A 21,485-nucleotide genomic window follows, 5' to 3' on the forward strand; every position below is an offset into this window, starting at 1 on the left:
TAAGTCGAATAATACTATTAATAAAGGAGTGTTAGTGTAGTTGGAAAGTTGCTTCTAGTCAGTAGACCAGGGGGCCTATCATAATAAAATGAAATATAATGTAAAAAAAAAATTGTAATAGGATATAGTCCATTAAAAATTGCGTAGATTTAATATGCCGCCCATTGTGTCTAATAAATAATCATAATCTTAAAAAGTTAGAACCCCAAATACTCAAGTACTTTAGTATATTGTAATTGTTATGATTATTTATGTGAACATATTATAAGATTTAATTTTTTTTTTTTTATGATGCATTCATTACAATGCCTTAGAAATATCTTATAATGTATTATAAATAGGGGCTTCATAGAAAATGTTACCAAAAATTCTGTGCAGAATTAGGGATGCACTGATATGTATCGACCGATCACTTGCGCGTTTTGTCAGTAAAGCCGGTTCTGTAATCAGCGGTAAATGCCATCAGGTGCGTGATTTCACGTTGAGCCGTATATACTACACACAGCCGTTGTTCACTGACAAGCTGCGCACATTCACACTGATAATGAACATTGATTTGCGCAGCTCGTCGGTAAACAACGTCTGTGTGTAGTATATACGGCTCAACGTGAAATCACGCACCTGATGGCATTTACCGCTGATTACAGGCTTTACTGACAAAACGCGCAAGCATTATCGACCGATTCATATTGGTGCATCCCTATGCAGAATTTAAATGTTTCTTACTAGATCTGGAAGTGCTTTTGCTGCCCCATCTATACTTTAACAGACTGATTTGCTTTAAATATTGTTTCTATTACAATTTACTAAATCTAGCAGCTTGAAACTCATTATTAATAAAACTTTGAAATAATGTACCACAAACAGTCATTAAAGATGAATGAAGATTAAACACCAACCTCCTTGTTCCGGTTTTATTCTCAAAGGTTCTGGTTCCTCTTGTTTTATTCTCAAAGGTTCTGGTTCCTCTTGTTTTATTCTCAAAGGTTCTGGTACACTCATGTTCTCCTCACTCTCCACTTTAATAAACATCTTCACAGCAGCAGATCTCAGATCAGCAGATACTTCTCCAGATATTCCTGCTCGCTTCCAAACCTAGTCACAGCTGTGAAGATGAGAATATTACAGATATTTACTGACTGGATTCAAAAACTGTATTTTTTTTCTGTTTACAGAAACTTTCTCACAGGCTGAACTAAAACAGAATCACAGCAAAACAACAGAGAGCAGTGAAACTAATCTTCTTCTTCTTAGGTTTAATGGTGTTTGTCAAACAGAAGTGTGTGTGTTAGTGCCACCCGCTGGACTGGAGTGTGAAGCACCGAAAGAAGGGAAAATATTACGGGGAAATGACTTTTGCTGCGTCCCAATTCGCCTACTTATACTATGCCCTAAAAGTATGTACTCTTTTTGTAGAGAAAAAGTACATACTTTTGAGTATGTAGCAGAATAGTAGGCAGTCTTTGGGACATACTACTTCGTCATAACTGCTTCTTTAACGGACGCTCTGTTGCTTAGTTACCTGAATCCTGTCACTGTTTAAACTGCCCTGTCAATCATCACAGTTAACATTATCTACATTTCGTTTTAATTTGATTTCCTACCGTATTAGAGAGAAATGAGGAGGCACGTTATTTCACGAGTCTTTCATGCCGAGGACTCTGCTCTTGTGTTTGCATAATTATGCCTTTAAACGTTAATGACCAAACCTATCATTATAAAAGTTCATCATGTTGCTGCACATGAAATATAACGCGGATAACATTAATAAAATATTTTTTATCAGGTTACAGACTGATTATTTATCACTCTCAAACCCATTTCTCTACCTGTCCGTTGGTCGTGCATATCCTCCATGTTTGTAGTTTTTTAAAACTTTTTATGCGTGTTTGTAGTTCTAATCGAATCCTCGTTCACGGCGCAATGTGTTGTGGGCAATATTAGCCGTTAGAGTGTGCATTGATCCGCACTTCGAATTCAGAAGTCAAGTAGTAGACCATCCGGGAATCTTTGGAATACTTTTTTGAACATACTACGATTTGGGACATACTAATTCTATTTTCGAATACTATTTAGGACAGATAGTATGCGAATTGGGACGCAGCTTTTGTGAATACACAATGTGCGCTATTTAAAAAAAAAAAAAAACGATCTGCACAAATAAATGAAAATGACTTAAAATTAAGACTCACATCATGGTATTTGATCAGCATCAACAGTCTTTGTCAGTGAATATTAAAGGAGAAAAAAAGAAAAAAATATGCTTTCTACAATATACAAAAAAGTATTTAACCCACAATGCCCCAACCTCAGTCTACAGTTTAACTGAGTCCCTACAGGATGGACAAGTACAAAAACATTTGTTTCTAACTTTAGATTGAACAGAAAAATGTGTCTACCCTTGATGTCCTTTTGCCATCCTCTCTGCCATTCCTTTATTAAACTTGATGACCTTTTCAGCATCTTTATTGGCAAAAACCATGGCAACATATTCAGCTGTTACTCCTCATCTTCCCTTTTTAACAGTGAACAGTTCAGTTAATAAATACAAGATACAATATCTGCTTTACAAACTCAATATCTAGAAGTGCATTCATGTTGTATTAGAGTTATGATTTTAGTGAAGTTAAAAGTTTTGAAACCAAAATACCTGCAACATCCAGTTAGAGCTGTAGTAAACTCAGAAGAGAAGATCAGGAGACTGAGGGAATCTTCATCAGATCTTGATTGAGATGTTTCTGTGTGTCGCTGCAGTCATCCAGACTTACTAAACACTCAATCGCTGGAGTTTTAGACAGATTTCAGGATCGTCATTAGAAGATAAAATATGCAAAGGATGTAAGCAGTTACAGGAATTTGCCCAGATTTTCAGAGACTCTAATCCAATCAGCAGAACTATAGACTCATTATCACAGAGATCAGGGAAAGTCTCACCTTCAGCCTCTGCATTCATATTTAACTCAGATATTGATCAGAAACAAAGACACCAATTAAAGAAATGAGGCAGAAACACCAACAGCCAATAAAGACAAAAGATGACACTTACCATCATTTCACATTCATATTCACACACTCCTAAAGAGTAATATATTTATCTTAAAATTCAAATGCCAATTATCTTTCTGCTGAGTTTCTATTGCTCTTTCCTGAATGTATTTTGCAGTCATTATTCTTTAGACACATCTGTTTTAAATAACTATCAGCCAAATTCTGTGGTTTCTTTAACCTAAGGTACTAGAACCGTTTGTGTTTGGTATTTTCTAAGTATTTCTGAAAAATTTCAGTCAGGTTTTAAGTCCATTCATAGCACTGAGTCACTCCTGACTCTAATGATTTTACACAACTTGTATCTTGTAAATCATGAAAATCCAAATAATGTAGAATATCAAGATTTAATAAACATGCTCAAATCTAAATAACTTCCATTCATATTTTTCATGAATAGTAATGAAGTACTATGTGTCATATGTAATGGAAATGTTCAAGTTGACTTTGTTGTATACTGTGTGTGGTCACTAGGGGGGGCTCTGGGTGTTGTGGTCAGGAGATGCAACAGACAAGTGTTGAAGAGCTGTTCAATAAACCTGGTACACAGTAAAAACTAATACCTGTCGACTTGTGAAGTTAATCGGTGACAAACACCACATGGTGTCAGAAGCAAAAACGGAGTAGAAGACGGAACATATAACGTGACTTGTCGTGAGATCTGAAGGGTGCATCGCCATGGCAAAGTTCACTCCGCCGGAGCAGTTTGACTTTTCCAAGCCAGAAGCGTGGCCGGACTGGAAACAGAGGTTTGCCAGATATCGAGTTGCATCACTGCTTACAGAGGAGAGTGAAGATGTCCAGGTAAATGCCCTGATTTATTCGATGGGAGCGGAGGCTGAGCACATTTTCAGATCGTTTACTTTTCAAAATGAGGAAGACGGCAACAGATATTCTGTGGTAATGGCAAAATTTGACGAACATTTCATCCCGAAACGTAACGTCATCTATGAGCGTGCCAAGTTTCATTCGAGAGTACAACTTCCCGGGGAATGTGTGGAAGCATTCGTCAGGCAGTTATATGAGCTAGCCGAAAACTGTGATTTTGGTGCACAAAAAGAAGAGCAGATGCGTGATCGCATAGTCATTGGAATCCGGGATAAGCAAGTGTCACAAAAACTACAGATGAAAAGTGATCTTACATTGCGCACTGCCATTGAAATGGCTAGACATTGTGAATTAATTAAATTCCAAAACACAGAGGGAGTAAAGAGTGCAGAACATGTGGATCATGTGAAATCAGTTAAAAAGAAAGAATACAAGAGAGCCGGGAACTCAGAGAAAAATTATAAAAAGGGGAGAAGAGGAACATGCACAAGATGTGGGCGTAATCACGATGACAGAGATCAGTGTCCAGCAAAAGGAAAAAAATGCATGAAATGTAATAAAGTCGGACACTTCGCAGCCGTGTGTCACTCAAAAGCAGCAGTACAAGAGATAACTGAAGCTGATGAGGACGAATGTTTGTTTCTGGGATCTGTTGAGCAGAAGAACTGGAGTGCATTGTTAGCAGAGGACGAGCCACCATGGCGCACCACACTAATTTTGTCACGTACGCCAGTCTCATTTAAAATTGATTCAGGGGCCGACACCTCAGTGATGTCTGAGGCTACCTATGAAACGCTGCAGAACAAGCCTAAGCTCACCGCAGTGAAAAACACTCTACAAAGTCCAGGCGGCGCAGTGGCCACAAGGGGGCAGTTTTTGGCAAAAATTAAAGCCAATCTTAATGGCCAACTTAGAAATTGCTGCTTCAGAGTGGTAGTGGTAAAAACTAGTGGGGAAAACCTTCTAAGTCGAACAGTGGCAACCAAACTAGGCTTAATCAAGCGCATTGACGAAGTCAGCATGTTCAGTGGTGTGGGCACATTAAAAGGAAACCCAGTGAAAATCATCTTAAAAGATGGGGCACAACCATACAGTGTGACTGCGCCACGACGAGTTCCTATTCCCTTACTCCCTAAGGTAGAAGAGGAGCTAAAAAGAATGGAGTCAATGGGCATAATAGAGAAAGTAGTGGATCCAACGGAATGGTGTGCGCCCATGGTCCCAGTCATAAAGAAAAATGGAAACATAAGAATCTGCGTGGACTTGAAACGCCTTAATGAAAACGTGAAACGTGAGAAGTTCATCTTGCCCACATTGGATGATTTACTCCCTAAGTTAGCAAAGAGCACCATGTTCTCCAGTTTGGATGCAGAAAGTGGATTTTGGCAAATACCCCTGGAGGAATACAGTGCACGCCTGACCACCTTCATCACACCACTGGGAAGATATTGTTTTAAGCGGCTTCCCTTCGGCATCACATCAGCACCTGAAATCTTTCAACGGAAAATGTCAGAGATGCTGCATGGACATGATGGGACAGTCGTATATATGGACGATATCTTAGTTTTTGGAGAAACGCAGGAAAAGCATGATCAAAACCTTAAGAGGGTCATGGAGACCATACGAGCTTCTGGACTGAGACTCAATAAGGAAAAATGTCGGTTCAGCCAGCCGGAACTGAACTTTCTAGGCCAAGTGGTGACCAAGCAGGGCATCGCTCCAAACCCAGAGAGAGTCAAGGCAATCACAGCTATGGATTCACCCCAAAACGTCAGTGAGTTGAGACGACTGCTGGGGATGATAAATTACATTGGGCGATACCTGCCGAACCTCTCCACAGTGTTACAGCCCCTAAATGAACTGCTTAAGTCCGAACGTAACTGGTGTTGGGGACCATCGCAAATGCAGGCATTCACAGAAGTGAAGCAATTAATCTCGTCAGCTCCTGTCTTGGAGTTTTTTGACCCTGCGAAGCCAACAGTTGTTAGCGCAGACGCCAGCAGCTATGGGCTTGGAGGAGTCCTTATGCAGAATCATGATGGACAGTTGAAGCCTGTGGCATTCTGCTCATGCACGCTGACCGACGCTGAAAAGAGGTACGCGCAAATCGAAAAAGAGTGCCTTGCAGGAGTGTGGGCCTCTGAGCGGTTCTACCAGTATCTGTGTGGCCTGGAGACATACAAGTTGCTTACAGACCACAAGCCATTAGTAACCCTCATCAATTCAAAAGACCTCGACACCGCTCCTGTACGTTGTCAGCGCTTGCTCATCAGGCTAATGAAATTTAATCCAATCGCTGAATATGTCCCGGGGAAACATCTAGTAGTCGCGGACGCTCTGTCTAGACACCCCATGGCGGACATTACACCGGGTGACCTTGAAGCTGAGGTTAAAGCATACGTGGATTGAGTGGAAGAAGACCTGAGGGTGAGAAAGCCAATTATTGAACAGTTAAAAGACAAGACAGGAATGGATGGTGAACTGCAGTGTGTCCTCAGATACATCCGAAATGGTTGGCCAGAATATTTGAAGAGCGTTCCATTGAATGAGAGCGCTTATTTCAAAGAGCGTGGTTCACTCAGTGAAACCAATGGACTGGTGTTAAGAGGCAGACAGATCGTCATTCCTGAAAGTTTGAGAGGAGACATGCTCCAAAGGATTCATCAGGGCCATCAAGGCCTTACAAAGTGTAGAGAGCGCTATAGAGGTGCTGTGTGGTGGCCGGGTATTGCAAGTGATGTAAAAAGGCTGGTGTCATCATGTAAGCACTGCAATATTCACAAGCCAAGCCAAAACAAAGAACCGTTGATCACTACACCATTACCTGACTTACCGTGGCAGAAGCTCGCTGCCGACCTGTGCGAGCTTAAAAGTCGCCATTACCTGATAGTAATTGATTACTTTTTAAGATGGCTTGAAATCTTGGAACTGCCAAAGACAACCTCAGATACAGTCATACAAAAGCTGAAAGGTATCTTCACACGCTTTGGTATACCCGAGCAGTTAATGACTGATAATGGACCTCAATTCTCAGCTGAACAGTTTAGAAACTTTGCAGCGGAATATGATTTCCACCATGTCACCTCAAGTCCCCATTTTCCACAGGCCAATGGCATGGCCGAACGAGCTGTGAGGACTGCAAAATGGATTTTGAAACAGGATGACCTACACCAAGCACTGTTGAGTTACCGTTCGACCCGTACCGAACCAACAAAGGAAAGTCCAGCCAGACTGCTGATGGGTCGTGAAATCCGTACAACACTCCCGGTCTTGAAAGAGAGTCTTCAGCCAATGTGGCCTGACCTGGAAAAGGTCAAAACAAATGATGTGAAAGCAAAGCAGTGCTATGAAAAGTACTACAACCGCAAATACTCTACCAAACCTCTTCCACCACTCAATATTGGTGACAGAGTCAGGCTGAAGATTGACGGAGAAAAGGTGTGGACAACCACCGCAACGGTGCAGCGCCAGGAAGTAACGCCACGCTCCTTCACACTGGAGACCGAGCGAGGCGATACACCCAGGAGAAACCGGCGCCACATCCAACTGGTGAGCCAAGAGCATTCCTCACCTCCAAATATAGACTCTTCCCAACCAAAGGACCAACAAAGACAGTGTGGACCATCAGAACAAGACCTAGTGCAGAGCAAGAGTGAATTTCCTTCTGAACCACCTTGTTCACCCAAAACCTTTGAGTCAAGTCATCACCAGGTTCGGAAGAACTGTAAAACCAAACCCCAAGTATGCAAGTTAGTTGAGATGTTGGACATTTAGGGCAGAATAATCCCTGTCTCATCTCAAGGGATTGTGGTAGTCTACCCACACCCTTAGTTAGGTTGTTTTGAAAAAAAAAATTAGACTTTTTTTTTGTTGAGTGACAATATTTAAGGGATAACCACTAAGAGGGTTAAAGTTATTGTAATGTTTACTCACTCCAAAAAGGGGGGGAGATGTCATATGTAATGGAAATGTTCAAGTTGACTTTGTTGTATACTGTGTGTGGTCACTAGGGGGGGCTCTGGGTGTTGTGGTCAGGAGATGCAACAGACAAGTGTTGAAGAGCTGTTCAATAAACCTGGTACACAGTAAAAACTAATACCTGTCGACTTGTGAAGTTAATCGGTGACAAACACCACACTATGTATACTCACAGTTGACTAAGTTTAGGTATAAATAAAGACATTCATTTTCCTTTATAAAGAAACTTGAAGAATTAGGTTTATATAATCAATATTTGTACTTTCAAATAAGAAATATTTACTTTTTAACACAGGTACATTAAGCAATTTGTTAAGGCAAATTTATGATTGGATATTTATGATTTATTATTATTTCATTATCATTGTCATATTTCACAAATCTATGGAGCGGGAAACGAGGAGACGAGGAAACGCAGGAGTGAACTTAAAACAGTCTTTAACGGACAAACTAAAACACAACTCAGGAGTAAAACAGGAAGACATTCACTTGAAGGACGTAAGACATCACAGGAGAAAACCACAAACAGAACAATATTAAATACTCAACTAAATGAATGAAAGACAAGACACTCCTGAAATCAATGGAAACAGGAACAGGAAAACCAAATATAGGCATTAGAAAACATCAGGGAAAACAAGGACAAGGAGAACATGGAAACAAAAACAAACACAAAGACAGTTCATAGGTGTGACAATCATTACTGTTAAAGACACAATTATATTGGTTGAAATGAAATTATTGCCTAGGAAATTCAGGAAAAAGGTAAATGTTCAATTTTAAATGAATCTCTTTTGCTTCAGGTGTGTGTGAATACAAATCTGTGATGCTCTCGATGTTTCTGTCTCTTTAATTGTTGTGAATGTTAATGCTAATGAACACTTGAGTTGTGTGTGAATGTCTTTCCCTGATCTCTGTGATCATGAGTGCTATAGTTAGAGTTTAGTATAGAACTGAACACATCCCTTGAATACTGTGTTTAAGCTCGTGATCTGAGAGCTTTGTCTTCATCTGTAAGAACGGCCTCCTGAAATCTGAATAAAACTCCAGTGATTGAGTGTTTTATTCAGTCTGGATGACCACAGCGACACACAGGACCAGCTCAAACAAGTCTCCTGACCTTCATTTTCCTGCAGGTGTGTTAAAGGTATTTTGTTCTTTAAACATTTAACTTCACTAAAATCATAAAACTAATACAACATGGCATTTTTTCTGATAGATGTACTTAACAAACGTAACAAAATTGCTTACATAAAAGCTTACAATAACATTACCACTAAAACCTTTGTAACAGTTACACAGCAGCATTAACTAGTTTTATGTGAACTTAATGGTACATCAACATAAAACAAAGTGTTATAAATGTACATTAAAAAAGAGAAAAATGCATTCACGAAGTTAATAACTTTAGAAAAGCATCATCATACGAGTACGAAATTCTATTCTATATACAACATTTCTATGAAATATTTGTGATTTTAGAGAGCAGTGCACCAATGATAGGTGGCGACAATGCCCCATAAGGAGTTGGTCGCCTTTAAACAAGAAGAAGAAGAAGTGCACCAATGGGACTTTTATTTTGCTCTGGTGACGTGACGTCATAAAGCTGCGCGCGCTCCTCATCTGTTGTGATTCACCTACAGAAAGGTTTGTGGTTTTAAAGTTTTTAAACAAATGGATATTGTTGCATCAATTGAAGCGTTTTTACAAGCTATGTAAAATAAATCATAACTATTAAATCTAACGTTGTAATGCTTTATTTACTGTTACTTAAGACGTTAGTAACAGAGAATGTGCATCTCATTTTTCTCTCTATATCGTGAATCAATCGAGTGATGATAAGAAGTGAGAGACTCAGAATCCGAATCATTTGAATCAAATAATTTGTGAAATGATTCAGTGATTCGATTCAGCGGCACGCGGACTACAAACCACAACAACAAACACAAACGAGTGAATCACAACCGAGAATGATTTCATGAAAGTGTAATATATTAGATATGGCATGCAAATCAAAAATAACCTACCTAAATATGAACCTTCTTGGTAATTTGTATATTTTATACATTTTATAAAGAAGTCTATTAACTCTCTGACTGTCTTAATAATGCACTACTGGACTAGGAGCTGATTGAGATGCACCCAGAGATTTAGTTTTCATTGATTTTTTTTTTATTTTTATTATTCTCATCTTAAACAGGACAAAGTGTACAAACATAGGAAAAACTCCTGGAGAATCAACAGAGATCCACGTGACACACTATTATAAAGATGGCGTTTATTAAAGAGGAGAGTGAGGACATGAAGATTGAAGAAACATTGAAACATGAAGATACTGAGGAACAAAGAAAGATGGCGTTTATTAAAGAGGAGACCGAAGACATGAAGATTGAAGAAACATTGAAACATGAAGATACTGAGGAACAAAGAAAGATGGCGTTTATTAAAGAGGAGAGTGAAGACATGAAGATTGAAGAAACATTCAGAGTCAAACATGAAGATGCTGAGGAACAAACAGGTTGGTTTTCATTCTCAAAGCTGAATTCACTACAGAAATGTCACAGGAGTGTAGAAATGTTAAGACATTTGACAGAAGTGTTGAGATCACATGTCAAATACTAACGCTTCCTTCAATATCCTGCGTTCACACTGAGCATTTGTTTTCAATGCATTATGAGATCATGCATTTAAGTTGTAACAATAATATGGAATTAGCCTAAAAAAATTATATATTTTTCAGTAACATTAAACCCAATATCTGCTTCTAATATTAAAACCATTGATTTCTAGCACTTAGGCGAATTATGCAAAAGTATCTAAGAAAATTATTAATGTGAAAGTCATTTGCACAAACCTTGAAATGTAAGTGATCACATTTAGCTACTGCATGCTGACTACATTTAGTCATTTAGAGAGTTTGATAAGCAAATAAAACAGCCAGTGGACACTAAAGCTACATCTAAATTAATCCGTATACAAAATTACATCCATCAATTTAATTTGATAAATACCACAGATACCGCATGCTTATTTATGTTAGAGCTGATGAAATTGTAATGAGAATATTGCTTGTAAATAAATTACTTGAACAACAAATTATTTTTTTATTTATTATTACATATAACTTTTTACTTTTTTCTTCAAATGGATGATTAATTTAGCTGTCTAAAGCGCATATCAAGTCTTAATGTCAAGCTCTGGGGGCTGTTTCAAAAAAGACGCTCAGAAAAGCTGGAATTAAAGTCCAAAACGTGACCTGAAATAATCAAACAAATCTATTGGGGTTAAAGTGGTACCATAAATGACCATTTCATTAAATACAATCTCACTCATTTGACCCAGGTTCAGTGAGTCAAGATAATTTGATGTGCACGCTTATTCTTAAAGCAGTCCTTAATGTCGATTATAGATCAGATTGATCCACCATGGCAAATATATTTGTACTGTTAAATACATTTGAGATGTTGTTTTCCTCAGTTATTCTGAGGAAAACATACATTTAGCTAAAATATGTGTTGTTGGACATTAACTGTGACATGTATTATTATTAACCGTAATGTAAGTGCATTATTATCTTGGAAGTAAATGTAAATCAAATGTAAGCTGACTGATACAGTCCTAGTTATTAGCTCAAATGAGTAAATTTCAGTTCCTCTTCCCAGTTAAAATGTAGGCTGGTTTCTATTATTTCTATTTAAATTTAGTGTTTTAAAAACTAGAGATAGAAGATACAGCTGTTATAAAACCACAGGCTCAATCTGGTTAAAAAGTTTTAACCAGATTGAGCCTGTGTCTCTTTAGTTTTTAGGAGTTATTATTGGTAAGATGAAACCATCTTCTTACTATATGGACATTGTCCCTTCACACTTTTATTTCACACTAAATATTTAGAGAATTATAAATAGCAGTCTCACCTCAGGTGTTGCACCACAGAATTTGAAACATGCAATAGTGGAACCATTGATTAAAAAGGCAAATTTGGACCTGTATCAAAACTGCCATTTCTTCCCAAAGTGTTAGAGAAGGTTGTATTAATACAACTGCTGTCTTTTCTATATTTACATGGGGTTCAGGAAGTGCTCCAGTCAGGTTTTAAATCCTTGTAAAAGTTTTTACTGACCTGTTATTAGCTACTGCCTTTGGTAATTATGCTTTCCTCTTGCTTTTAGATCTTACAGCGGCATTTGACACTGTAGACCACAATATCTTGGTTTCTCAATTAGAAAATTGCATTGGTTTTAAGGGTACTGCGTAGGAATGGTGTCCTCTTCAGCGTCATTCTCATGTGGAGTTCCTCAAGGTCCATTCTTGGGCCTGTTCTGTTCTCTATATATTTGCTTCCTGTAGGGTCCATCTGTAGGAAGTCTGGCATCTCGTTTCATTTTTATGTAGATGATTCTCAGCTTTATCTGCCTTTGAAAAGGAAAGATGCAAAGTCGAAAGGACCATTGTTGGACTGTTTTCAAGAAATTTAAGCCTGGTTGACTCTAAATCTTTTTTAAAGTTTAATGAAGAAAAGAAAAGTTGTGGTATTTGGATCTAGAGGTGCTTGTGACTCTTCTCAGTTGGATCTTGGTGTTTTAAGATTATATGTGAAGCCCAATGTTAAAAATGTGGGTGTTATTATGGAGTGAAAACTGGGTATACAGGTTAATTCAGTAATTAAAGCTAGTTGTTTTCAGTTGAGGAAATTATCCAAAGTGAAGTCTTTTCTATCTTTAAGTGACTTAGAAAAAGTTATACATATGTTTAGATATTAACCAGGCTTCTCTAACACATTTGCAGTTGGTACAGAATGCTGCTGCTGGTATGTTGACAGGAACACAAATGAGAACATATTACACCAATTCTGGCACCTCTCCATTGGTTTCCTGTTCATGTTATAATGGATTTTAATCGATTTTGGTTTTATTGTTTAAATCACTAAATGGACTAGCATATTCTGACTTAATACAGCTATACACTCCAACAAGAGCATTTAGATCCACTGAGCATTTACTTTTGTTTCTTCCTCACATGAGGTTACAAACCGGGGGACCTAGTCTTAAAACTCATTTTTACTCGTTGGCTTTTAACAAAGTATGAGAGTTAAGTTTTTATGATTGTGTTGGACTTGTCTGTTTTACAGTGGTGTAAAAAAGTGTTGGCCCCCTTCCTGATTATCAATTTTTTAAAGTTTGTTACACTTTAATATTTCAGGTCATCAAACAAATTTAAATATTAATCAAAGATAACACAAGATGCAGTTTATTATATCGCAAATATTGCGATTGCGATGCGATTTTCGATTTTTGCGTTCAATACATAAAAAGTCAAGTGCATAAAACAAAAATTATGAATAATATATGTTGTTACTTTTACGACACAGAGGGTTAAAAAAACTAGAGGTCGACCGATTTTGGTTTTTACCGATACCGATAGCTAGGTTGGACCACACTGGCCGATACCGATTAATTAACCGATAGTTTTGAAAATGGATACTGAAAGGAAACTAAAATAGTGCTCTACTAGTTTTTAAAAAAGTACAAAACCATACTTTGTAAATTAATAAAAATATTAATATGAATTATATATTGATCATTAAAGTTATTTTATAGTTCATTAATGTTAAGAAAATAAATCTTTACATTTTAACAATATGTAAAATAGCAGTTTCTATGCTTTTTGTTTACATTTGTAATCTCTGTATGTCAGTACTGCCATCTTAAAATTAAGGTTCAATTTAATTAGATTTTATATTAAATTTAATTCGTGCAGAATTCACTTTATTTTTTATATATATAAGCAGGCTACTTTTTAAAACAATAGACAGTAACATATGACAGTGGCTGCTTTAACAGGCTTCAATGAATGCACAGATCTATTTCGATATATCAGATGTTTTGTCCTGCTCTTTAAACTAGTTTCATATAAAAGTATTAGAAAATGCAAGTGCATTTAACCGCATCTGCAATTGAGCTTTTTAGGATGAACAAACACAAAGAGAAAGTGAAAGTGAAAGTCTGTATCTGTGCGTGAGTTTTGTGCATCTAATAGTACTAGTACTGCATTACAACCGGCAGAAATGAAGGCATATCTAAAGTAAAACACTGCGGGTGGATGCACACTGTCAAACAATCCGCACATGTCTCATAGTGCAAACTCTGTGCAATGAAGCCCGCCACGTCTCTAGCGAGCACACATGCCATATGCGGGGAAAAACACAAGCTCGTTGAAAAGAGGATTGCGATGCATCGGAGAATCCATTTTTCACTCACCCTTAATAAAACTGTGCAAAAGTGCAGCGCTTCGTTGTGCGGACAACTGGCAGCGCAGGTATCACACACACACAGGATGCGTCGCGTGTAGTTCAAGGGGAAGTCTAAAGGGGAAGTTTATTTAATCACCAAACCGGCAAATGTTTACTTAAAGAATTATCAAAAAAGCGGCAAAGATTAGTTTAAAGAGATCAAACGAAACGAGAAAGGGTGATATATATTGTTGTAGCCATTTAAGAATTTTTTTCTGTTTGACATTGTTTAAATATTATTAGTTTATTACGAAAGAAGTTTTTCCTCGTCTCTCTCTAAATTTGTTGCATTTTATTCCCTATAGGAGACAAAAATGGTACAGAAACATTAAGATCAGTCTGTGTATAGATATATATGTAGATCCTAAACTCTGTCATTAAATTTCCTAGATTTTTTTTATTATTAATTGTATAATGGCCAGCCTAATCTCTGTAGGGTACTGTAACGTTCCCAGTTACTTTGCACCGGTCAAGCTACGAGAATTTAAAAGGGGGGAATCATCTTCTTTGCAAATATCAAACTGGTCTTATGTGAAAGAGTTAAATTGCCAAATACAACATTGATGTTTCTTTCTGCATGTTTTCAATCAATACATTGGTCAGACACAACTCTTCAAATAGTGCAAAACACCTACATTCAAATACAATTCCACAAATTTACCGTGCATATAAGTACATGTGTGAGAAGAATGGATATGGTCCACAGACTCCAAAACAGGTTGAGATCATAAACAGTCCTTGAAGCGAAAGTAACCAATCCTATCTGTATATGAGAAAATGACAAGCTGATGTCCTAAACTTGAATGTCCAGTCTGCACCAAGGACCCTCAGATATATGCCAAATAATTGGCTTCAGCCAATTGTTACTGCACAGTGCTGCGAGATCCAGTGAAAAGTGTTGAATTCGCCCATAATGAATTAAGGTTGCTGAAAGATCAGTGAGAATCATTCAAATTCTGCTCAGAATTCTGTTATAAACAGCGCTGAGGTATGTCAGACAACCAGAAGTCACACCAACTTAAGCAAAGTCGTAAGTTATTACAGTATTGATTTCAGGGTTTGCACAACCTTTTGAGAGAGAAATTCAAGCACTTTTCAATGACTTTCAAGCATTTTGCACAACCATTTTAAGCACTTTAAAGCTCTTGTGATCCAATTTGAATGTTATCTTGATGGCCAAAATATACTTTGTGGTAAACAAACACTTATGTCAAATTAAAAACATAAAATAACGATTATAACCAGTATATGGCAATAATAATCTGTATATTTTATGCATATACAATTGATAGTTTATGTGAGGATTGTTTTAAAATCACCTAAAATAAAAGCTGTTACATATTAACTGTTAGCCTGTTAGCCTATTAAATGTTGGGCTTTCAATTCTACTGTAATGTTGAATGGACTTAATTAATATGTAAAACTGAGAGAAAATTCATTTAATAGAGACACCAGTAGCAATATCAATACTTCATTAATAATAGGCTACTTGGTAAAAAGATGCTATTAAACACATATTTAAAAATATTGTGTTATTTCTACCTTAATTAGGAGGTTCATTGTGAAATTATGACAGTATAAATGTATAAATATGCGATTATTCATGATTAATTACAAAAAAATGAGATTTTTATTATTTTTTATTATTGATTGACAGACAGCACCTTAACCTTTTATAGATGTTGGTTTTGGTCATATTTGTACATATTAGTGAATATGAATTTTAATGTAATTGTATAGGCCCCCTAGAAAAGGATCGGGACGGCCCCCATCCCCTTGGCCCGCTTCAAATTTCCAGTTCGATAATCCGGCCCTCAAATGGATCTAATTGAATAGCCCTGAACTACACCATTAACCATCCCATACAAGAGAGAACACAGAATAACTAATTAAACTCAATTAAGAAAAAACACAGTAAGAACAAACAGAACCTATCACTTACTCTACTACTTCCTGTTTTAGCTAGTACAGATTGAGCTACACGTTTCCCTCTAGTGGCAAGTATGAACATGTCAAACAGAAGACTCTGACAAAACCTGTGACAGACAGTGACTGTTACAGTACTGGCTGAGAAGGATCAGGTTTGGACACCCTGGTATAGGCTCTAGAATACATGCTTTACATATCTACATGTTTTGATGTTAATTGTTTTGTGCCACTAAACTGGGGTTAACTTTTATTCCTTTTTTTCCACCTTAGACCTAACAGCGCTGAAAGAGGAGAGAGAAGATCTGAATGAATCTGAAGAGAAAGATCAGGTTTTTTGTTCCTTACAGTCTGAAAAGACTTCTAAACAAAAAAGAGCTCAAACTACAGGAACTAGGAGTTATTTTTCCTGCGTTCAATGTGGAAAAATTTTCACTCAAAAAGGAAGCCTTAAAACGCATATGAGTATTCACACTGGAGAGAAGCCGTACACTTGCCAACAGTGTGGAAAGAGTTTCATCCTAAAAGGACACCTTAACAGACACATGATGATTCACACTGGAGAGAAGCCTCTTACCTGCCAACAGTGTGGAAAGAGTTTCATCCTAAAAGGACACCTTAACAGACACATGATGATTCACACTGGAGAGAAGCCTCTTACCTGCCAACAGTGTGGAAAGAGTTTCATCCTAAAAGGACACCTTAACAGACACATGATGATTCACATTGGAGAGAAGCCTCTTACCTGCCAACAGTGTGGAAAGAGTTTCATTCTAAAAGGATGCCTTAACAGACACATAAGACTTCACACTGGAGAGAAGCCTTACACATCCAAACAGTGTGAAAAGAGTTTCACTCTAAGTGGAAACCTTGAAGTCCACCAGAAAATTCACACCATGGAGAGCCCTTTTACCTGCCAACAGTGTGGAAAAATTTTCACTTCAAAAGGAAGCCTTAACAGACACATGATAATTCACACTGGAGAGAAGCCTTACACATGCTCTCAATGTGGAAAGAGTTTCGCTCAAAGTGGAAACCTTAAAGTCCACCAGAAAACTCACACCATGGAGAGCCCTTTTACCTGCCAGTGGTGTGAAAAGAGTTTCAATGAAAAAGGAAGCCTTAACAGACACATGATGATTCACACTGGAGAGAAGCCTTACTCATGCAAACTGTGTGGAAAGAGTTTCAATGAAAAAGGAGCCCTTAAAAGGCACATGTTTGTTCATACTGGAGAGAAGCCTCACACATGCAAACAGTGTGGGAAAAGTTTTAGTCTAAAAGGAAGCCTTGAAAGGCACATGAAAATTCATAATAGAGAGAAGCCCAACAGATCCTCTAAGTGTAGAGTGAATTTAAAACAAAATGTATATAATGGAACTTTCTCATTCAAATGTAAAGCATTATGTTTTGTCCATAGTACACTTTAAGCTCAGTCCAACACAATATAGCTTGTTGACACGGTAATGCATAAAAGAGTAAGGAATAATATGGATGTGTTTGCTCTGTTTACAATGTAAGAACTTCACATTTGTATCATGAATTGAAAAGAGATCTCACAGAAGGTGCAGATTTTGGTTGAAGCACAATAAAGGACATTGTTAGCATTTTTAACATCACCGTTTCGGGTTACAACTTCAACCCTTGGTCCCTGAGAAAGGGAAGGAGACGCGAGGACATACAGAGACAGGCTCCTCCCTCCGTCGTCTCCACCTTGGACTCTGTTAATCATTTTCCTCCAGGATGTCCATTCTCCTCCTGTTGTTCCATCAGTGCAAGGATGCGCCTTCCAGAAGGGGGATGATATGCCAGGAATATGGACCTGTTTTTGTTTCTGTGTGCCCTTTTTTGGTTGCGTTCCTTTCCTTTAGTCCAGTTAGTCATTCTGTGCACCCGTGTTCCCCAGTTACCCCATATATTAAAATCAAAGTCTGTGCATTCTGTCTCTGTTGGGTCTCTATTGTAAAATACGTCTGTCTTCCCTATTTCCTTGTGTGGCTTACCCTGTGTCTTTGAACTTTAATAAACTCTGTTCCTTTGATCTACGTTTCTGTCGTTCCTCCCAGCACAGTATCGTGACATCAGTGTGTTCAAGTATTGGAGCAATTTTATTAATCACTGTCACACCCCCTGTCAGTAGTGATAATGGACTACCGCCTGTCATGAAATGATTGATGGCTTTGACCTTTTGACCTTTCCTCTCCCCCACACCCCTTTCCCACGGTGCCCACCCACGTAGAGCATGACCTTGTGTTTGATCTTGACCTTGTGAACTCTACTGACCTTGTTTTGCTGGATTGAGCAGGTGCGATGTCAACGGATGATAGGTTTATGGGTTGTTGAGAGAATTTACGAGACGCTTACCAGGTGCGGGATTAACTTCTGACAGGTTTATGGTTGTTGCAGCAAATTTACGATACACTTACCAGGTGCGGGATTAACTTCTGAGGGTTTTATGGGTTGTTGCGTGACCATCCGGTGTTTGATGTCATCCGGTTAGAGAATTATAGCCTGTTTGCGTGACCATCCGGTGTTGTTCATCATTAGGGTGAAGGAAATACAGTAGCTGTGCGTGACCGTCCGGTGTTGGGTGAGGAATGAAGCTTTGAAGAATGTTTCGGCGATTTTACGGTCTAGCCCCACATCCGTGTTGTATCGCAGGGTGTCAGGTTGCGTTCAGCAAAGATAAATAGGGCTTCCCCATCATATCTGCGGATCATCTGAGCTTTGAAATACATAGACATGGACGCGATACACTCACCTAAAACTCCTGAGAGGGAATGGGACAAAGAGGCGATGGAAGACCTGACTAGGGCCCCGAGAAAACCGTACAACAACAACAATTATAAAATGAGTACCAATTATAAAGTATAAATATATATATTTAAAATAATAAAATGATGATAAAAATAATAGTAATAATACTACAAATGAAATTCCTATCATTTAATCATTAAATCCCTCACCTTTTTACAGTCTAGGGTGAAAAATAAAAGTCTGCGTGCGTGAGGCTCTCATAGGCTCTCCTCAGCATTGCTCTCATTGCAGATCTCCCCGTGCGTGCTTCATGAGCTCGCGTTACACAACAGACCATTTGAACTTCTTATATGTAAAAGTGACCATACATGTATTGGCTGTATATAAAATACAGCTCTATTTGAGCTGGTCGTCTGTGTCTCACACATAATGTCCGGTGGTTCTTGCTTAAATTTCAACTATAGAATATTTTGTATTAGATTTATTTCACACCATTCGCTTTAGATTCCTAAAGTTTCTTATTTTAATCATAACCATCAATGTCTATTCCCCTCACACACACTCCTTTTTGAGTTGTATCTTTTAGAAAATGTAATGGTTATTTTCAAAACAGGATCGTCACTTCCTGTTTGTCCTAGCGTGCACCTTGAGTTGAAGCTCCGTCGAGTCAAATTACAATTTTCTATTTTTAAACCTAAAAACAATTCTATACACCATCATTTTTGTTTTTCATAACATGTGAATATACCCGTCGTGTGGTACAACAAAAACAATTGGAACGCCTTGTTATCACTGGTTTTTATTTTTGTTTTCCCGAGTCTGCTACTAAGCTAGCTTATAACCATTTAGCTTTGCCAGCGTGGTCGCGGCTAATCTTGCATACATTTGTTTATTCTCTATTCACAAACACTTTAACTGCTTACTCACTGTTACTTGCTTTAATGGCGAATTTGTGTCTACCTTTGAGTGCAGGTGAAGACACGTTCGAGCTGCACTCGGTTCTGATGGAGCTGGAGGCAGTGGAGAAGCAGATCCAGGAGCTTCAGGCGAGACAGATTGAGCTGCGAATCCGAAAGGATTTACTCAAATCTGTCCGGGTAAGTGTACAGCTCGATCCTAACACTCCCATAACCTCTACTCCGTGTGATTCTCTGCCCAGATCCGCCGCACCCAGGACGCGATCCTCCCAGATGTCGTTCACTCCGGCGCCGGGACACCACGGACCCTGGGTGCAGCAGCAGAGGAAAGTGCGAGCCAGACCCCGAGCCAGGACCTCTCCCCCTCCGCAGCCCCCGGTCTTCGAGATCTCCACCCGGAACCGCTTCGCTCCCCTCCGCAAGACGGAACGCGACACTGTGATCGTCCGAGACTCCATCGTCCGGTACGTTCGTGCTAACTTAGCTAACGGTAAAGTGCACACTCGTTGTCTCTAGGGCTGTGCGATTAATTGAAATCGTATCGAAATCGCGATGTGAACATGCACGATTTCTAAATCGCCTTACAGCGCGATTTTTTGCACGCACTCGACTGATACTTTTCCCGCAGCATGCTATTTGAACCGATCACAACACAGCGTGCCTAAACAGAGAGCAAGAACATGCCAACGTTCATGCTTGAAACCAGAAATGGTCATGCTGGTTTTCTTAGCAGAAAGCAGCTAGACTCTGCCAGTGTTCTAATTGTTTTTATGTGGGACACTGTGGTCTGGGTTGTTGTTTTTTCAAACACACGCACGCGCATACGCACACACATACTTACTTTTTGCCATAGGTCTGTTCTAAAGACATTTTGTTCTACCTTTACTAGGCAGGGCTCGAAATTGTGAACGTTTTGGTCGCATATGCTCCCAAAATTTAATCTGCGTGACATGAAATTATATTTGGGACCATTCGTGCGAGAAACTGTTGTTGTCCGACTTGGTTTCATTTCTTTACAAAACTTTCGCTACCATAACTACTGCACAGACTGCTGTGAGCTGATACAGTGACAGGTTCGCCATTCTCTCTTTCGATTGTGAAAAATAAAAGGTCTCAACAAACCGCTTTTGAAGAAATATAATATATTTCGTGCTATAGCGTACATTCTGTCAGATACAATTCTGGCGCCTCCGTGTCCATATACGTTACTGTACAACACGGCATTCATCCACATCAGATGATAACTCAGCAGCAGAGTTCCACTCACACAGGGGCGTAATTTTCACTGGGGACATGCTTTTCAAAATCCTGTTTGTGTCTTCTCATATTTCAAATGGTTTTGTTATAATAATCTCTTTTATTGTAGAATGCACGCTCAGCGCCTTTGAGAGTCTCGCAAGATCGTTAAAACGAAACCAAAACTAAGACGCGGACGCGCATTTAAAAGCAATTTTAATATCCCGCGTTCACAGAGTGACTCCTCAATGCGCGCAAATTAGGCTACATAAAATATCTAGGTAGTTATTAGTATGTGGGCTATAAAAAATATATTGTGCAGTTGTCTATAGTTGTCACAAACGGGACGACCAAGAGTGAGGATCCAAATGCAAGGCTTTATTATGATGATCGTAGACAGGCAGACAGGGTCGAAAACACCAGCAAACATGAACAGCAAAGATAATCCAAAAGCGTAATCCAATAAACAAGCGTGGGTCAAAATCCAGGTGGGCAGTCCAAAGGAAACA

At 38.6% G+C, this 21,485-nt stretch overlaps 2 protein-coding genes across 2 annotated transcripts in view; one reads left to right on the forward strand and one right to left on the reverse strand.

Annotated features, from left to right (window-relative positions):
• The window catches only part of LOC141305341 (uncharacterized), a 587,365-nt gene that overhangs the window by 3,603 nt on the left and 562,277 nt on the right, over window positions 1–21,485 (reverse strand). The window lies entirely within an intron of this gene.
• LOC141305422 (uncharacterized) overlaps window positions 10,060–21,485 on the forward strand; it is a 33,030-nt gene continuing 21,604 nt past the window's right edge. The window contains exons 1-2 of the mRNA XM_073832524.1: window positions 10,060–10,369; window positions 16,340–17,370. Coding sequence (XP_073688625.1) covers window positions 10,123–10,369; window positions 16,340–17,370 — 1,278 coding nt within the window. The 5' untranslated portion in view covers window positions 10,060–10,122. The remainder of the gene's footprint in view (window positions 10,370–16,339; window positions 17,371–21,485) is intronic.

Source organism: Garra rufa, unplaced genomic scaffold, assembly GCF_049309525.1.
Source record: "Garra rufa unplaced genomic scaffold, GarRuf1.0 hap1_unplaced_002, whole genome shotgun sequence".
In the NCBI taxonomy this organism is placed as follows: domain Eukaryota; kingdom Metazoa; phylum Chordata; class Actinopteri; order Cypriniformes; family Cyprinidae; genus Garra; species Garra rufa.